The sequence below is a fragment of the Epinephelus lanceolatus genome, chromosome 24, assembly GCF_041903045.1.
Source record: "Epinephelus lanceolatus isolate andai-2023 chromosome 24, ASM4190304v1, whole genome shotgun sequence".
NCBI classification, from domain to species: domain Eukaryota; kingdom Metazoa; phylum Chordata; class Actinopteri; order Perciformes; family Serranidae; genus Epinephelus; species Epinephelus lanceolatus.
The window spans coordinates 3,306,148-3,325,211 of NC_135757.1; the positions used below are offsets into that span (position 1 = coordinate 3,306,148).

General features: G+C 41.9%; 1 protein-coding gene across 1 annotated transcript in view; it reads right to left on the reverse strand.

Moving 5' to 3' along the window:
* The window catches only part of LOC117249897 (aryl hydrocarbon receptor), a 96,658-nt gene that overhangs the window by 66,989 nt on the left and 10,605 nt on the right, over nt 1-19,064 (reverse strand). The window contains exon 2 of the mRNA XM_033615712.2: nt 15,651-15,838. Coding sequence (XP_033471603.2) covers nt 15,651-15,838 — 188 coding nt within the window. The remainder of the gene's footprint in view (nt 1-15,650; nt 15,839-19,064) is intronic.

Below are 19,064 nucleotides of genomic sequence, written 5' to 3' on the forward strand. Positions count from 1 at the left end.
CACACACAAGATCTATACAACTGAGATATGATGTCACAGTGAAGCTGACCTTTGACCTTTTGGATATGAAATGTCATCACTTCATTTTATTCTGTTCGACATTTGTGAAGTTTTGTCATATTTAACGTCTGAATTCTTGAGTTATAGCCAAAAACATGTTGTGTGAGGTCACCGTGACCTTTGACCTTCGACAATCAAATTCTAATCAGTTTATTCTTGAGTCCAAGTGGACGTTTGTGCCAAATTTGAGGAAAATTCCTCAAGGCCTTCCTGAGATATCACGTTCATGAGAGTGAGAAGGACATAAGGTCAAAGTGACCTTTGACCACCAAAATCTAATCAGTTCATCATTGAGTGCAAGTGAACGTTTGTGCCACATTTAAATAAATTCCCTCAAGGCGTTCTTAGGATATCATTTTTAATAGAATGAGATGACTGCAAGGTCACAGCAACCTTTACCTTTACCTTTGACCATTGAAATCTAATCACTTCATTAATGAGTCTATGTGAACATTTGTGCCAAAGTTTAAAAAATTCCTTTAAGGCGTTTTTAGAGTATCGCATTACAAGAATGAGACAAACTAACAGGCTTGACCTTTGACTACCAAAAGCTAATCAGCCCATTGTTAAGTCCAAGTAGATGTTTGTGCTAAATTTAAAGAAATTCCTTCGTGGTGTTCTTAAGAAACTGTGTACAAAAGATTAAGATGTGGATGGAAGGTCACTGCAACCCTTGACATTTGACATCAAAATCTAATCAGTCCATCGTTCAGACTAAGTGAACGTTTGTGCCAAATTGGAAGACATTCCCTCAGGTGTTCCTGAGATATTGTATTCATTGGAATGAAACAGACACAATATCACAGTGACCTTTGACCTTTAACTTGCAAAGTCTAATCAGTTCAGCGTAGAGTCCAAGGGGATGTTTGTGCAAAATCTGAAGAAATTCCCTCAAGGTGCTCTTAAGACATGTTCACAAGAATAAGATGGATGCAAGGTCACAATGACCTTGACCTTTGAACATCAAAATCTAACCAGTTTATCACTGAGTCTAAACGAACATTTGTGCCAACTTTTAAGAAATCCCATTAAAGCATTCTTAGGATATTACACTCACAAGAATCAGACAAACAAGGTCACAGCGACTTTGTCCCTAACTACCAAAAACTAACCAGTTTGCTGTGAGTCAACGTTTGTGCTAAATTTTAAGAAACTCCTTTAAGGTGTTTATAAGATATCTCATTCACAAGAATGAGGCAAACAAAATCTAATCAGTCCATCGTTGAGTCTAAGTGAACATTTGTGCCAAATTTAAAGAAATTCCTTGAAGGCATTCTTACGATATCGTGTCTCAAAGAATAAGATGGATGCAAGGTCACAGCGACCTTGCCCTTTGACATCAAAGCCTAATGAGTTCAATGTTAAGAAATTCACAGCATTCTTAAAATACTGCCAACACAAGAATGAGACAAAGAAGGTCACAGTGACCCTGACCCTTGACCACTAAAATCTAATAAGTTTATCATTAAGTCAAAGTGGACATTTGTGCTAAATTCAAATTCCCGCAAGATATCATGTTAAAAAGAATAGGACGGATGCATGGTCACAGCAACCTTGTCCTTTCGCACCAAAAACTCATCAGTTCTTTGTTATCGTTGAGTCTAAGTTAACGTTTGTGCCAAATTTGATTCCCTAAAGGCATTCCTGAGATATCACGTTCACAAGAATGGGATGGACAGGAAACAACGTAAAAAACATAATGCCTCCAGCCAAGCCTATCCTCAGCGTGGAGGCATCACAAATACCGACATTTATTAATTTACACTGTTGAGTGCTGTTGATGGGACGACGCGTCAGATGTTTCCAAGCAACTGATTTAGAGCTCGACTGATATTGGACTTTTAAAGGCCGATATAATAACGATAGTTTGGAACAGGAAAAAAGCAGATAGCATGATTTAGGATTTAGGAGGGGCAGCAACGTTACGATACTTGCTGATGTCACACAGTCCACCATGATGGGATCAATCAAGACGACATCAGGAAATATCCTTATTGTTTGACTGCTTGGAGGGAAACTGTGACCCAGATGTGACATGGGAATTTCAAAATAAAGGCGCATCTTAAAGACAACGATATGTTTGATTGAATCGATATATCCATCCCAAATGATGGATCATGACAAACAGGGTGAATTCCATGTGTCTCAAGAGTTCGTAGCACTCATACTGTTTAAACTGAGCGGGAAATATCCAATTATGCTAAGCTAACTGATGCTAGCCACACTTCTTTAGCATTACGTTTTAGCGTTAGCATTACTTTGTGTTGTTTTTGTGAAATATGACAAAAAAAAGTTGACTGACAGAAAATTAATAATTGATCATTTTACGCTTCATTTTAAAGTAAAATAAGATTCACTTTTGGCTTTCCGACTCCTGGACAGTATGAATAAAGAAATATGAATACAGGTAAAGGTAAAAAGGTAACTTAGTGGCAGCATGTTCCCGCAGTGCGACTGATCTGCACACACACTCACACATCCTGGTCTTCCCCAGATGCCTGGGCAGGTTTCTACACGACCGCCTGTCTGCTGTGTTTTGACTGCGATCCTCCAGGCAGAGGGTCTGCAGGTCCGATGTTATCACACTGGACGCACTGGAGACATCCCAGCACTTAATCCAGGACCTTTCCAGGACTTGATCCCCGAAACGTTTCCCAAACACAGACATTTCTGCTCATTAAATCAAATCGGAGACATTAAGTCATTGATAACAACCACATTTGGCTCATTTGGCTCATCGTCTCTTCTCCTCCGTCTTATTCTTTCTGTTCTGTTCTTGTCGACTTTATTTTGCGTTGACAGAACCGGTTTGTTGCCGTGTTACAAAGGTCTCTCTGTTGGACTTTTTGTCTCTCTTGCCAATAGAAATATTGATGTTCAGTCTCCACTGACACAAACCAGTTCTCTGTCTTTTCTTAATCCTCTTCCTCCTCGCTGAAAATGGATAAAGCTGAAACAATGAACGTAAGACAAAACAAATAAATCTCACTCAGAAACAATGCAGAAATCTGGATGTGGCTGCAGCATCAAGCCTCTCGCACTACTGCAGGGATGGAGCCACAAAAAAAAAAAGGAGAAAAACTTCATGTTTTCAAGTAATTAGGTCCAAAAAATGTCTGCATATTTAAAGAAAAGGAGGCTGTGTTCATTCAAGAATGTGGAGAAGAGGCCATGAAAAAAAAAAAACAGAGCAACAGTTTATTTAAAAAGATAATTGTGGGGCCAAACCCATAATACTGGGGCAATATGGCAGCTGTCCAAAATCATGTTTATTTCATGACTTTCCCAAGTCTGCTCGTGTTTACCAGCAGGGAAATCTTCAATCCAACCTCTGACTTGACTGCCATGCATCTCTAAAAGCCCCTAATATTCCAGGAGCTCCATGACCAGCATGACTCCTGTGATTTGAAAAAAACTTTCCCTTTCGACTTGATTTAGCTCCGCAGCAGCTCTTCAGTTAGCCTTGTTTCGCCTCAGGACACAGGCAGGTCCCACCGAATGCAGTTAAACCAGGCATCTGTTTCCTGACGGCGGTTAGCCGGCTCGGGAGTCCTGCCAAACAGTGACTCTGCAGCAGGACTCACTCGTGTTTTGGAGCCCGAACCGCTGATATGTTCTTCTTTTTTTGTGTGTGTGTGTGTTTTGTCTTACATGTACATTGTCGCTGTGTGTGAAACCTCAGCAACAACCGCAACAGGGAATGACAACACCGGTTTGTGTCTGTCGACGCCTCGCTTCAGAGCTGTCAGTCAGACGGGAAGAAAAGCAGAAGAGGGAAGAAGTGGAGGCACCAAGTCGACACTCCCATGAGTCCTGTCTTATAAACTATTTTACATGCAGTTCGGCTCCAGATAATTACACCAGTTATATTTGTTTTCATGCACCTTGCCTCTTTCTCATTTCAAATATATTCTAGCTAATTTAAGGGTAAGACTACAAAAAGATGAGCATGAAGGTTATATTTTACACATGCTCTTGATCTGCACTCAGTTTAACCTCACATGCTGAATTAGTTACCAGCAGTTTAGACAATCGACTGCTTATGTGGTTAATCAAGTAGAAAAACTTTCTTAAATCATTCTCAAATGTGAATTTTTGCTGCTTATCTGTTATATCAATAAAATTAACTTCAGTGGGCATCGTATTTAACCCAGGACCATGTAATGAGCATTTTACAGACTAAATTACGAACAGAATAATGTCAATGATCGTTAGTTTTTCTCCAACACTGTGGTTAATGTTAATGTGTGGTTGTTTAGGCAGAAAAAACATTTGGTTATGGTTAGAAGATCATCAAGATCAAGATCAGGCAAAATCACGGCAGGAAATGCATGCATGAATGCTCGGTAAAAATCCATTGTGGGCACCCAGGTTTGGAGCCTAAAAAGCCACTGAAAACACTTACTGGTGGCTACAAAACACCCATGTTTAGAGCCTAAAAAGCTGCTGAAAACACAAACTAGTCGCTACAAAACCCCAAATTTAGGAGCATAAAAAGCCACTGGAAACTCAAAGACAGGCTAATACAAAACACCCACATTTGGAGCCTAAAAAGCAGCTGGTAACACAGAAACCGGTTGCTACAAAACAGCCAAATTAGGAGCCTTAAACACAACTGGAAACATACAGACAGGTCACTACAAAACATCCAAATCTAGAGCCTGAAAAGCTGCTGGAAACACACAAAAGAGTTGCTAGAAAACACCAATGTTTGGAGCCTAAAAAGCAAAACACAGTGACAGGTCAATACAAAACACCCACATTTACAGCCTAAAAAGCTGCAGGAAAAACACATACAGGTAGCTACAAAACCTGAAGGCCTAAAAGGCCACTCAAAACACACAAACTGGTCGCTATAAAACAACCAAGTTTAGAGCATAAAAAGCTGCTGGAAAAACACATTCGGGTGGCTAGAAAACACCCACATTAGAAGCCTAAACAGCCACCAGAAACACACAGACAGGTTGCTATAAAAAGCCGCTGGAAAACCACAAACGTGTCTCTACAAAACACCTACGTTTGGAGCCCAAAGTCCGCTGGAGAAACCCTGATAGGTTGATACAAATCACCCACATTTGAAGCCTAAAAACCAACTATAAAACACATTAGAGTCATCGGGAGCCCAAAAAGGCACTAGAAACACACAAACAAGTCACTACAAAACACCCATGTTTGAAGCCTAAAAAGCTATTGGAAAAACACAGACAGGTCACTACAAAACACCCATGTTTAGAACCTAATAAGCCAGTGGATGGGTTGCTATGAAACACCCATGTTTGGAGCCCAAAAGCCCCTAGAGAAACACCAATAGGTTGCTACAAAACATCAATTTTTGGGCCTAAAAAGCAGCTGGAAAAACACAGACAGGTCACTACAAAACACCCATGTTTAGAACCTAATAATCCAATGTAAACACAGAGAGGTCACTACAAAACACCCATGTTTAGAACCTAATAAGCCAACGGATGGGTTGCTACGAAACACCCACGTTTGGAGCCCAAAAGCCCCTAGAGAAACACCAATAGGTTGCTACAAAACATCCATTTTTGGGGCCTAAAAAGCTATTGGAAAAACACAGACAGGTCACTACAAAACACCCATGTTTAGAACCTAATAAGCCAACGGATGGGTTGCTACGAAACACCCACGTTTGGAGCCCAAAAGCCCCTAGAGAAACACCAATAGGTTGCTACAAAACATCCATTTTTGGGGCCTAAAAAGCAGCTGGAAAAACACAGACAGGTCACTACAAAACACCCATGTTTAGAGCCTAATAAGCCATTGTAAACACAGAGAGGTCACTACAAAACACCCATGTTTAGAGCCTAATAAGCCAATGGAAACACAGATGGGTTGCTACAAAACACCCACATTTGGAGCCTAAAAAGATGTTGGAAACACACAGACGAGTTGCTACGAAACACCCACGTTTGGAGCCCAAAAGCCCCTGGAGAAACAAACAATAGGTTGCTACAAAGCATCCATTTTTGGAGCCTAAAAAACTGTTGGGAAAACACAGACAGGTTGCTACAAAACACCCACATTTGGAGCCCAAAAGCCCCTGGAGAAACACCAATAGGTTGCTACAAAACATCCATTTTTGGAGCCTAAAAAGCAGCTGGAAAAGTGAAACCATCTGAACTGCCAAAAACACTTTTGCCAAAACAATCTCCACTCAAGGTCCAATTACTGACTGCACATATCAAACACAGCATGGACAAATGCCTGTACTTTGAGCCTGTAAATGCTGTGTGAAGCTTTGACCTTTGCACCTGCCTCCATCTTTGCCCATGAGGCAGGTCAGATCAAGCTGGGGGTCAGCAGGGGTCATGGGGTTCAGATAGAGGAAGCCCAACGACCTCTTGCAGTTTTAATCTGCTGGGAAAACTGACGGAGGCCTGAAACTGTCCGACTGGAAACACATCTGGAAAACGCATGGAGGGCGAAGGGGGAAGGGTGTGTGTGTGCGCAAGTAAATACTGAATGTGTAACAAAGAAAAAGTGTGTATACATGCATGTATGTGAGTGTGTGAGTGAGTGTGTGTGTTTCCTGAGGCCCTGCAGAGGAGGGAAGTTCAGCCGAGCTATTATAAGACCACAAATTACGGCTCTCCACAGCCAGAAATCTCCTCTGCTGGGGCCTCATCAGCAGCACAATGAAGTCTCCAAAAAACCATCTACTCTGGAAAAATGTTGCAACCTCAAATTCATTCCTCTGAATTTTAAGAAGCGCAGAGGACCCTCGTCAGAAAATTCTCTGGGCATATATTTCACTGATGACCGAAAGACAGACTCCTTTGTCCTCCTCTCTACGGTGCATGCAGCGTCTTTATCTGCAAGTGTGGGCAGCGCAGCGTCTGCCATCTCATTTCTTGTGAAATACATCATCCTTTACTTTCACACCTGTGATTACCGCCACCTCTCAGGTGTGCTTCATCTTTCTTTATCTATTGTCAGACAAGTAAACATGTCCTCCCACGCAAATGATACAGCAGACTGAATGAAAAACTGCAGAAAAGAAAGCAGTATTGTTTAGGTCTCTGCATCTTTTGAGCTTTTGTATTCATTTTATGTCGCTCTGTGATCGTTTTGTGTCTCTGTGACGTTGTTTTGTGGCTGTTTTGCTTCTTGTTTGTGTCCCTCTGTAGGTGTTCTGCATCTATTTCCATTAATTTATGTCTCTGAGGTCATTTTACATCTAAAAGTGACAGTATGCATCTTCAGGGTTGCTTTATGTGTCTTGCTTGTTGTATTTTGATTTCGTGGCCCATTTGCTACTCATTTCGTGTCTGTTTTGAGTTGTTTTGCACAGTTATTTACATCTCTGAGGTTATTTTACATCTTAAAGTGGCCATTTTGCATCTCCGTGTGCTCATTTTGCATCTCTCTAAGGTTGTTTTGTGTGTCTTTTTTGTTGTGTTTTGTTTTTGTGGCCCATTTGCTTCTTGTTTTGCATCTCTTTGCAGTAAATTATGTCTCTGTGGTCATTTTGCATCTCAAAGTAGCCATTTTGTATATCTTTGTGGTGGTTCTGCATCTTTTTGTAGTAATATTGCGTCTCTTTTTAGTAATTTGACATCTTTAAAGTGGCCACTTGCTCTTTTTTGTGGCAGCTTTGCATGTCTTTGGGCTTGCTTTGTGACTTTTTGTTGTTTTTTTGTGTCTCTTTGTAGTTGTTTTGCATCTTTTTGTAAGAACTTATGTCTCTTTGTGGGAATTTTCCATCTTGCAGCGGCCATTTTGCATCTTTTTATGGTTGCTTTGCATATATTTGGGGTCATTTTGTGCCTCTTTTTGGTTGTTTTCTTGGTTTTGTGGCTGTTTTGCTCCTTGCTTGGTTTCTCTTTGTAGCTGGTTTGTGTCTCTTTGTGGACTTTTGAATGCTTTCCAACAAGAAATGTTAACAGTCACTTCAAACAGAGGCTGTGACCCCTTTGGCCCCCTGGGCCTGTGCACTGAAGGCCCGCTCAGTACTCCAACTCTGGGTCTGGTATTTGTCTTTATACTGTTTATATGAAATATTACGGGGCAAATGTGTATTTAAAAATAATTAAAGTGACAAGCTAAAAGAGCAGGTTAGGTTGTGTATGACTGTGTGCATGAAAAGTAAAATAAATGTGACATTATTTCAGAGTTGACACGTTTTCTTTAGTCGGATGGAGGGGGAGAAAAAAAGAGACAGACACTGAGGATAAAAACAGATCTGTGTCTGAAGATGAGGGAGGTCTGGTTCAGAAAATGTCCACTGTGTTGAACAATGGCGGTGTTGTGAGCGTCGGCCATGGGATCAAACCCCCGGGCACTTCCCATTGGCCCATCGTCCCCGTCCAGCGGCTCGGGAGAGAGACAGGGATGAGAGGACGGACACAGAGCGTTCCTTTCTCAGCCACATCCTGCTGGAGCGGCGAGCTGGCCTGGCCTTCCCATGAGCCTTCACACTCCGGGGTCGTCTTTGTTCGCTGAGGCGCATGATGGGAAATTCACCACCACACAGACTGTGACTGGCGCGTTAGGTAACGCCGCAATCACAATGAGGGATTCACCACGGCCGCAGACACTCGGCCTGTTTCTGAAACTGTGGATGTCTTTATGTCTGATGAATGAACTCGTCCAAAGTCTTTGCATTGGATGTCTGGACGGATTCGATTCTTTGATTCAACAGTTCCTGCTTTACATCAAATTTCAGAATAATCTATTCAGGGACAGATCTGGCACAGCTGCGAAAACACATCTAAATTCTTTACAGTTGCAAATATGTTTTAAGACCACAATATTTTATCTCAGTACTTTTAGGTCTGGCCACAGTTGCAGGTATCCACTCTGAGGTCCTATTGGACTCTAAAACTCCTCTTTAAGCGATACATATATTTTCATTTATGAGTCTTTATCGCAGCAGATAATAAGGTTGGCCTGTGTTTACAGGACAGCGGAGGAGGTATGCCTTTGTTGGCGAACACCAGGCTTTCCCAGCCTCGGAGGTCTTGTGGTTCATCCGAATTCCTCATCAAGAATAGTCTAATTGAGAAACTCCTGCTGCCATCAGCGTCTGGACTGCGCAGGGGCCACACACGAGCTCACAAAGGATACGTTCATGCCTGTGCTTTGGGAACTGAAAAGGGTTGAAGATGCATCTCTTTCTCTCTCAGCCTCTGCTCACTACCGACAGTTTTTACACCATTGTTGGACAGTTTTGGAACATAAAGCTATGAATCAACATCTAACTTTGGGCTCTGTCCACATGTTGTACTTCTGCAAGGAAAATATGTCTTTTTTCCCAGATGCCAAGGTTGGAAAAGCTCAGTCTAGGCTCAGGGGCTAAGAATATCAAAGCCACTTCCTGTCTTGTCGCTGTGCTCCCAGCAGGACTTTACGTAACATGGTCTACTTTCTTTCAAAGGTTAGTCAAAGCAGAGAGTCATAGACAACATTCAAGAGATAAAGATCCTCAACTTTACGTCGACTATCATGAGTACAGGTTTACTTTGTAGAAGCATTTTCACTATCGATTAATCTGTAGTTTCAACACTGGGACACAAGGATGTCCAAAGAGTCGTGAGCAGACCCTTTAGTCTTTCGTCTCTTATTAACACATAAAGGAAAGTCAGGTCCTCGAATTTAAACTCTTTTATAACTCTTAATTGAGCACTTCAAGGGTCGGGCGTCACCTTTTTTTTGCATCTCTTTTCTTTACTATGCTGGTTAGGGTTGCAACGATTACTTGACTAATCGATGCCTAATAGACTATTAGATTTTAGCAGTCGACTAATCGGTTTGAGTCATTTTTCATATAAAAGTACCCAAAATACTCTTATTGCAGCTTGTTACATTCAAATATTGGCAGCTTTACACACTCTCCAATGACAGTGAACTGAAACCCTTTGGCGTGAGTACGAAACAAGACATTAAATGACATATATCTGGGGTTTGGGAGAGACAGACCAACATTTTTCAACATTTTAACACATTTTTCGATAAAATGATTAGTCGACTAATCTAAGGAATCTAAACTAAGGAAATAATGGGCAGATTAGTCGACAACGAAAATAATCGCTAGTTGCAGCCCTATTGCTGGTAAATCTCAATGAAGAGAATCCAACCAAGCTAACGACATGTAGCGTACCCACACTGACAACACTTTTACCTAAATGTTTCGATGCCTGATGCTAAGATGGTTAGAACTAGTGACCTGCCCATTGCCCTGGACCATACTGTGTTACTATAAGCCTTTCATTCATGATTTCAGGAAGACATAGAAGAGGAATTAAATTAAATATTTTTCAGTTTTGGACTCTTGGGTCAAACTAAATGAGGACTTCTAAGCTGTCACTTCAGGGTCTAGGACATCGTGATGGTTATTTCCCCAATTACAAAAGACACAGGTATGGAAATCCAACCTTGTTTTTTCATCAACTATTGGTCCTCGGAACAAACAATCATCAAATTGGAGGAAACCATGCCAGCATTACTGATGAAACCTTTTCTGATCAACATAATGCTGCACTTGGTTCACTTCAAACTCAAGAGGGAGCAAAATAAACCTTGACGGGAGCAGCTGTGTTGTATCTGTATCAGTTCTACCTTTAAAATCAGCCTGTAAAAATCTAATTTTATGGAGTTGCTGTTACATGATGTCTTTTATTTTATAGTTTTCTCTATTATTTCTACCCTCTGTCCCGTCCTTTTATCTCCACTCTCAATATTCTCCCGTCTTTGATGTATGCTTTTTATTTGGATGTTTAAGTGCTTTATAAACTTTTATGTTCGATGCCGTAAAAGCTGCTCATGCAAACAATGTTTACTATAGAAATAAAGAGAGAAATAATGGACAGAGACTTATTCTTATTATTATCATGATTAGACAGGAGCCTGCACCAGCTCATAACCTATACTCTGAGGTAATTTACCTTTCAGTGTCTCATCCAAACATCCGATTTCAGCAGATAATACATCACATTATGACAGAGAAACAACTTCTTGAGGAAGACGCACGGCATTGTCTGCACAACACAACTATAAAGACGATCAGGAATGATAACGAGGAACCAGGAAATTAAGGGACGACTGGTTTCAATAACTAAACAGAGTTAATATTGCTCTTTGCATTCATCTCAAGGTGGGCAAACATGTCATTACTCCAAAGCAACAGTAATGAGGACTTTTAAAATACATCACAAAGACAAAGCGGAGCCTCAAATGTGGATAATCACATGCACCACAATGCACTTCAAATGAATCTGATGCATGCACTAAAAGCGCTTTGAAGCAGGAGCGACGGAGTCAATTTGGTGGACCTCTCAGTGTGTGTTGGAGTGTCTCATGAATGCATAAAGCCCCGAGTTGTCCCCGGTGCAGGCCTGCCGTGCGAACAGGCCTCCCTGCTGGAACAACAAACTGGAGTCCTGCAGCGTTTGTTTGAGGTGGAGGCGGGGGCGAAGGAGCTGTGAACTTCAGACGGAGGAGCCGAGGAGGAAAAGGCTGAACAGTCGGAGGAAGAGGGGCCCCGGGGTGCTGCAGGGGCCGACACAGGAAATGGGTGGGGCTCGGTGGGAGGGAAAGTGACGGATATTTGTGTGTTCTCAGGAGATTTTATGAAAACTCAGATCTCTGGCGACTTAATGGAGTCAATTAGTCTTTCTAAGGTGTTGCTCACAGGCAACCAATCAATCATCGTCTACGAAACACAGATACTTCATTACCCTTTCAACTGATTCTGGTCTGTGGCTGCAACTAATGATTATTTTCATCGTCGATTAATCTTTGTCGATGAATCAATAAGTTGTTTGGTCTGTAACATGTCAGAAAAAGGTGACAATGTTGATCAGTGTTTCCCAAAGCCCAAGATGACGTCCTCAAATGTCTTGGGTCATTAGTCTGCAAGATTTCATCGGTCACAAAACTAAAAATGACACAAACATGAAACTCAAAACCTACATAACAGGACCATGTGGGACTTTAATTTGAAAGGACAGACACAGGAAGTGGCCACACGTTAATTTCCAGGGCAGTTATTCCACAGGCTAGTTAATAACATGTCGGGCAGGAAATCCAAAGTGTGGGATCATTTTGAGAAGGTGAAGGACGAACCCAAGGTGATATGTAAACTCATCTTCATTGGTCGACTACAAACATGACGTATCATCTGAAATATGGAAGTAGCTACATGCCCATTAGCCCACAGCGTCATTAACAGGCGGCTCATGTTAATGGCTTTCTTTTTTTTTTTTTTTTTACTAACTCTGCATGTTGAATCAGGATTGGAGATGGCAGAATGAAATCACTCTGATTGGCAGTTCAGCTTGGTAAACGAGAGGAGAAACGGAAGTGAGGAAAGTAAACAAAAGGCTAAAGTCAAGAGGCAGTGGGATCGAAACAAATGCCACTGAGGTTGCGGTTGTTTTTGGTTTAAGTTTTTCACCCGTACGTACATTTTTAGTATGGACACAGTAGACCTTTTTAGATAGGAATTGCGCAAATTAGCAGGAAAGCCCAATCAGTCTTTTTTCAGCATTGGCAGTATAAAAACAAAATCGGGGAGTGCAGCAAAATGCCGCCTACCTACTTTTGTTTATACAGAATGTGCCTTTTTCGGGGCAATGGGGGGCGTGAGCAAGTAACAAAACGTGTAGCTCAGCGTGTGACGTAAACAGTGACGTGGGAGGGAAGCCGCGGCTGGTCAGTCCTTCGGCGATTCTCTCATAAGTCGGCCCGTTCTTCACCGTCCCCGTCATCTGACGGTTAATGGCCTCTTCGTTTGCGAGGACAAGGAGGGCGCGCAATTCCTTGTCTCCCCAGTTGCTCATCTTCACAGTGTCTGTCAGGTTTGTGTTTCCCTCTTGCTACTAGCTGCTCGCTAACTCCTGCTATCAGCTGTTTCCTGTTAGTCCACCGCCAGTGGCTCACACGTGCGGCGTCATCAACAGCTCCTCCCACAAGTCATCAACAGCTCCTCTCGTGGCGGAAGGCGGCCTCGGTCTGTTTAAACTAAAAGGGTTCCGCCAATATGTCTACCCTACGCTCGCAGCTTGCCGGCAAAACAGCCCAACATTATTTTAAATTATTCAAAAAACTACTTGATTAATTTAATAGTTGACAACTAGTCAACTGCAACAGCATGTGTCTGGGTTTGAAATCATTTTTGGGGGTGTTAAGAGGCTCTTTAAGTTAATTATCATGTCATTATAATGTCTTTATCATACAGTAGGGCTGCAACTAAAAGTTTGTTTCAAGTATTAATAATCAACTTCGTAATTATTTGGTCAGTGACACATTGAGAAATGTTTTGAGAGTCCAAGGTGATGTCTTCACATGTCCTGTTATGTCCAAACCTCTGATACTCTCAGCTAATCTTTGCATTTGAGAAGCTGTAACCAGAAAAACTTCCCACTGATCCTCTTTCAAAATAAAAGCTCCGAGCGGAGCTGCGAGAACCACCAACCTCGCCGCACACTGACGGTGTGGCTTGAAAGTAACCAGACTCCAAACGCTTTTGTTCAGCCGACACTAAGTGACCAGCGCTGCCAAATAATTGATGACTCCAAAGCAACCGGCTGTGCTGCCTGTTTCCTTTGGCAACCGGTCGAAGCTGAAACTTTGTTTTGATGAGAGCGGCTCAGAACATACTGTCTCTGCACATACACTCACATGACAGACGTAATAAGTCAGTTTTATACCGTCTCCGATCACAGAAAGTCCAAACATGTCTGCAGGAGGTTGATGGGATTGTTAGTCAACGCCAGTGACTCATTGATTACTTAATTTCTGGCTGACTTTGTAGTCCGTTACGGAACAAAAACTCTCATTGATTCCAGCGATGAAGGCCTCAATTTCAAGCCAATAAAGTGAACGCAAGAGCGGTTTTATTATTGCAGTGCTCAGGAATAGTGATATATCACCTCCTCACAGACGTTCCTGCTGGATCCAAGCTCTGATTAGCTCGTTTCGAGATCTCTGTGGGGAGCTGGTGTCAGTTACAGCTGGAGACACACTCAAATTTAGCAGGGTTCATCTTAAATGTGGAATAAAAGTTTTAAATTGTCAGTTCTGATTCTTAATTTTCAACTGTATTCGCCGTCAGCGTCTTCACCTCTGCTCGATAATCTCACAAGTTTCCCTCCAGGCGTCTTCAGAAACATCCAGAAACCACATGTACCGTCTGGTATTTACCGACTGCACACCCACACGCTCTGATCATACTTGTGTACATTAGCATTTCAGCCCGCAGCACACCTGCTAATATACGGTGAGCCAGGAGGGCCAGATTTCACAGCCCTGCACAGATATAGCCTCTGAGCTGGTGGCGGCCACACGCCCCAGACGCCCTTCACTGTAAATAGGAACCCTGTCTCTCGGGCTGTCTGGGGCTAATCGCTGCTGTTTTCATAAGAGGAGGCGGAACAATGCGAGGAAGCTCGATGGAAACTGGAATAACCTCGCTGAGCCTCAAGTTTCCCTCAGACATGCTGACAGAAATAGGTCAGGATTCACTTTATTTCTGTGTCACATCTGGAAAACAAACAAAACAACTGCTTCCTAGGTGCAGTGAAATTCGACCTTAAGTTTTTCTCTGCTATTCAAATCAGCGCAGAGTGTGTATGAAAATGAAAGCATGGCTCTGGGTGTGAGATTTGATTGCAGTCTAGACGTCTGCCCTTTAAGCATTCTGACAAATAGAGACGAGCACCAATACGTTCATGCGTTCACGATGGTCATAAATTAAAGGGGTAATCCAGATTTTTTAAAGTGGGGTTGTATGGGGTACTTCCATGGAAAGTATGTTACAAGCAGTAGATGTCCGTCAGCGCGCCCCCAGTTTGGAGAAGCAGGCTGGAGTTCGACACGGAAGCTAAGAAATCTATTGCTGCAGATGGGGGCCAGCAAAAAAACATATTTTAGCCACCTGAAAACATTCATATCAAAGCATACGCTACATTGAGAGTATTTTCACTGCTTTACTTTAACATCAGATGATGATTTCCAACTGGAAAATGAAGCCGTTATATCGCTCTCTTCAATGCCAGACTCCATTGAGAAAAACAGCGATTTAAGGCAGCTGAACACAGGAGCTGCTGGTTGACTGCTGCCTTGGTAAGTTACTTATTTTGTGTGACTGTGTGACTTTGGCATCTCAAGGGGTTAGTTTGGAGTCACCAAAGTCACACATTATCACAAATAAACTAACTTAATCAAAGCAGCGGTACACCAGCAGCTCCTGTGTTAAGAGAGCTTAAATTGCTGTTTTTCTCAATGGAGTCTGGTGGCTTTGACGAGAGCATAGATGGGGAGCTAAAGCCATCGCTGAAGATACTCTCAATATGGCGTACACTTAAACTAATACTGATTTTTTTAGGTGGCTGAAATACATTTTATTTCAGACCCATCCACAGCAGTACATTGCTCAGCTTCCGTGTCGGACTCCAGCCTGCTTCTCCAAACTGACTGTGGATAAATACCCGATACAACCCCACTTCAAAAAATCCAAATTATCCCTTTAAGGCTTCGACAGTCTCATGAAAGACTGAACTGCTTTCCCTGGAAGACTAAAGGTTTCTTATTTCCGACGTTAGCAGCTCAAAGACACTTCTGACACTCACCGTTGAAGAAGCTCTTGACCTTCAGGTACCCGACGCTGAGGCGCAGCACGGACAGCTTGTCCAGCCGTGCCCTGACCTCCTCGGTGAAGGGCAGCAGGCTGGTGAGCTTGTCCAGCTCGCCGTTGAGCCGGTCGCGGTGGCGCTTGGACGGGTTGGACTTGGCGCCATCTGGGGGTGGTGGTTTGGGTCTGCGGGTACAGAAAGAAGACAACGTTAAAACACGGTAACAAAGATCCACGTATACACTTTGAGCATTTAATTTAAGATCAATTTAATTTAGCAAGCAAGGAAGCAAAACTTTATTTATTTATACAGCACATTTAATTGAAGTTTTGAAGTTGCAGCCACAAGACAAAGTCAGCAACCAACCATAAAACTGAATCGAATCCATTACATCTAAGAATAAAACCTCATGAAATAATAATTAAGATGAAGGATAAACCAATAAAGATACAAAGACATGTGACCAAGGGCTGATTTAAAATAAATATTAAAATTGAATAAAATAATAACAATTAAAGTAGACCATTAAAAGAGGATGATACATATGATTCAAATTAATTTAAAAAAAGAAACGGGATGAAATATAATAAATAGAACGATAAAAGATTATCATGAGATAAAATAATACATTAACCAATAAACCAGTGCAAGTAAAAGCATACCTAATTTAAAATAAAATAAATTAAAACAATATAGAATAAAATAAAATAAAATAAAAATAAAAATAATAAAAAATAAATAAATTCAAAAATAAAATTGATTTAAAACCAATAAAATAAAATATATTAAAATAAAATAAAATAAAACAAAATAGAAAAAATAAATAAATTAAAAAATGAAATAAAATTAAATTAAATTAAATCTTTTAGTACATGTAATTCATGTGTTTTTCCGTGGTATCGCACTGGGTATTGGGAACTGTGGCATTACACTGGTATTGGTATCAGCTACTAAATTTCTAGTATTGTGACATGTCTAGCTGCATCTAACAATTATTGGAAAGATTAGCACAAAACCAAAAGATATCCAATTTTCACACACCAGTGCACAGATTTATAACAAAGAAAAACTGCCAATGTTCATATTTGAGAAGCCGGAAAATTATTTAACCACTGAATCAATCATCAGGATAACTGCAGATTAATTTTATGTTGATCCGCTTGTGATTAGTCGCCTTAAAACCGTCACTGCACACGATAAATCATGATGTACATGAAGCGTTCAAAAATACTACTGTGGTCAGACAGAAACAGGACTTCCTCAAATTAATAAATAAGATCTGCATCATGTTTGACTTGCACTATTAATAACATCCCCACATTGCACCTTCTTCTTCTGCAATGATTTAATGGCACTTGACTAAACGGTGAACTCCTAATATTCACACAACAGCAGAGGATTATTTCATGTTTTAAAGTTTCCATGCTTCGTCTCCCTCCCTGAGTGGAAAACAACATGTCCCGGTCCACCTCCACTCTCCAGAGGGCCGAGCTATCTGCTCCATCCACTGTCGCCATGGGAACCAGGTCAGCAGCCTGATGTCAGGGCTTGTTTGTTATCGCCTCACCTCTGTGTGTGTGTGTGTGTGTGTGTGTGTGTGTGTATGTGTGTGCAGGATGCAGGACAGACACATTTTCCGAGTGAGAGGAAACGTTTCCCTTCCTACATGCGACTCTAAAGGTCACGTAAGATCAGATTCTTGTAACACAGACAGGCACACGTTCACCAGCTATGCGTTAATTCTTCACTTAGAGTTAAATACGCCCGTCTGCTCAGCGCCGTCACATGAAGCACCACAGCAGAAAGCAGGTCTGTATCTGTAACTGAACTCCGGTGACCGGCGGTAAACCCGGCGGCTCCTCGGCTCTAACTCGAACCAGACCTCTGCAGCACAGAGGGGCTTTTCTTTTTCCCAGAGAAGGTGTGAAGCTGTGGAGCACCTCAAACCAGCCCTGGAGATGCCTCTCGTTTACACCCAGAACGATATTTATCCGCGGCAGGTTGTCGCAGCTCTGCAGTGATTTTCGCACCCGTACGGTTTAACCACAGTCTGATATCTGATCAACGGCAGAGAAAGAGGGACTTTTATAAACCTCTGAGAGGCGCTTTGTTGCTTAAGTTTGTGTTTTTCACCATTTCAATAACAACTTTTTATGATTTTCATGATTAAAGATAAACTTCAGTGTGTTAAGTGCACTAAAGACACGAGAACAGAAACTGATTCTTATCACAAGTCGTCTTTATTTCTGCTCTCCACTTGACGGAAACATAATCAAGTTTCACATCGTTGAGCGTCTGTGTTTTTCCCCTTCACAATAAATCTTTGAACCGATAGCTGACATGCTCCGTGGTCGCTCTCGTGGCAATCACAGCCGAGACAAGCTCGAATCAAACCGGAGCAGGACTCCTCTGCCAAAGGATGCTGGGAAAGTTTCCCATGACAGTTATTTATCTTCGTCTAAGTTCTGAGTGAATGTTCTCAAACAAGCGCCGTCTAAATATTATAAATATAGCAGTGAGACGCTCCCTGCCTTGGAGAGCAGTCCAGCAAAACAAAACTCAAAGCTCTTAACTGGAGCTTTCAGCTGCATCACACAGTCTTCATCAAAACCAGGGCTGAAACGATTCCTCGAGTAACTTGAATGATTCGATTAGCGCGCTGTGTTTGGTGTGGATGGTTGTTGCTGCTGCACAAGCGCTTGTGACTGTCGCTGTTGAAGGCCTGCACAGCTGTGACATGGATGTTAAGCGCTGACTGCAAAACTATTGGAGGAAAAGGGTCAAGGATGAAAATTTAAATGAAAATACTGTTGAAAAAAAAGACTGATATAACAAAAAAACAAAATAATCATTCATTAATCGTAATCGAGGTAAAATGTTGAGTTGTATCTGCAAATGAACACATAATAAAATATCTGATGTGAAGACTGTGAGCAGATCAGGTGTCAGGGTCTTGCTCAAGAACACTGCAGCAGAGCATGTGGTTGTAGTGGGAATGGAACCAGTAACCTCCCAGTTACAGGTCGGTCTCACACAGAGCAGCTGCACGTCTGCTGGTTCTCAAGTTAAATCAGGTTCAGATGTTCCTGCTGATGACTCCGCTGGGGATTTCTAGGTCAGGTGAGGCCAATTGTGGCGCTCACTCTGTGTGTGTGTGTGTGTATGCACCTGCAGTACCACATACTTTCTAGACACTGTGACCCTTCAACTTCCTCATTACTGGTGCCTCACTGTGTCACAACGTGCGGTGTGAAGTTGCAGAAAATGTTGACCAACATAAACCCCCTCAGCAACAAAAAAAGGACCAACAAGAGTGAGGAAACAGTTTGTTGAACACACAGAAACGTCTCTTTCCAGCACTAGAAAATGAAAAGTAATAAAGTCTTTGGAGCTGGCTAATATCTGGCGAGC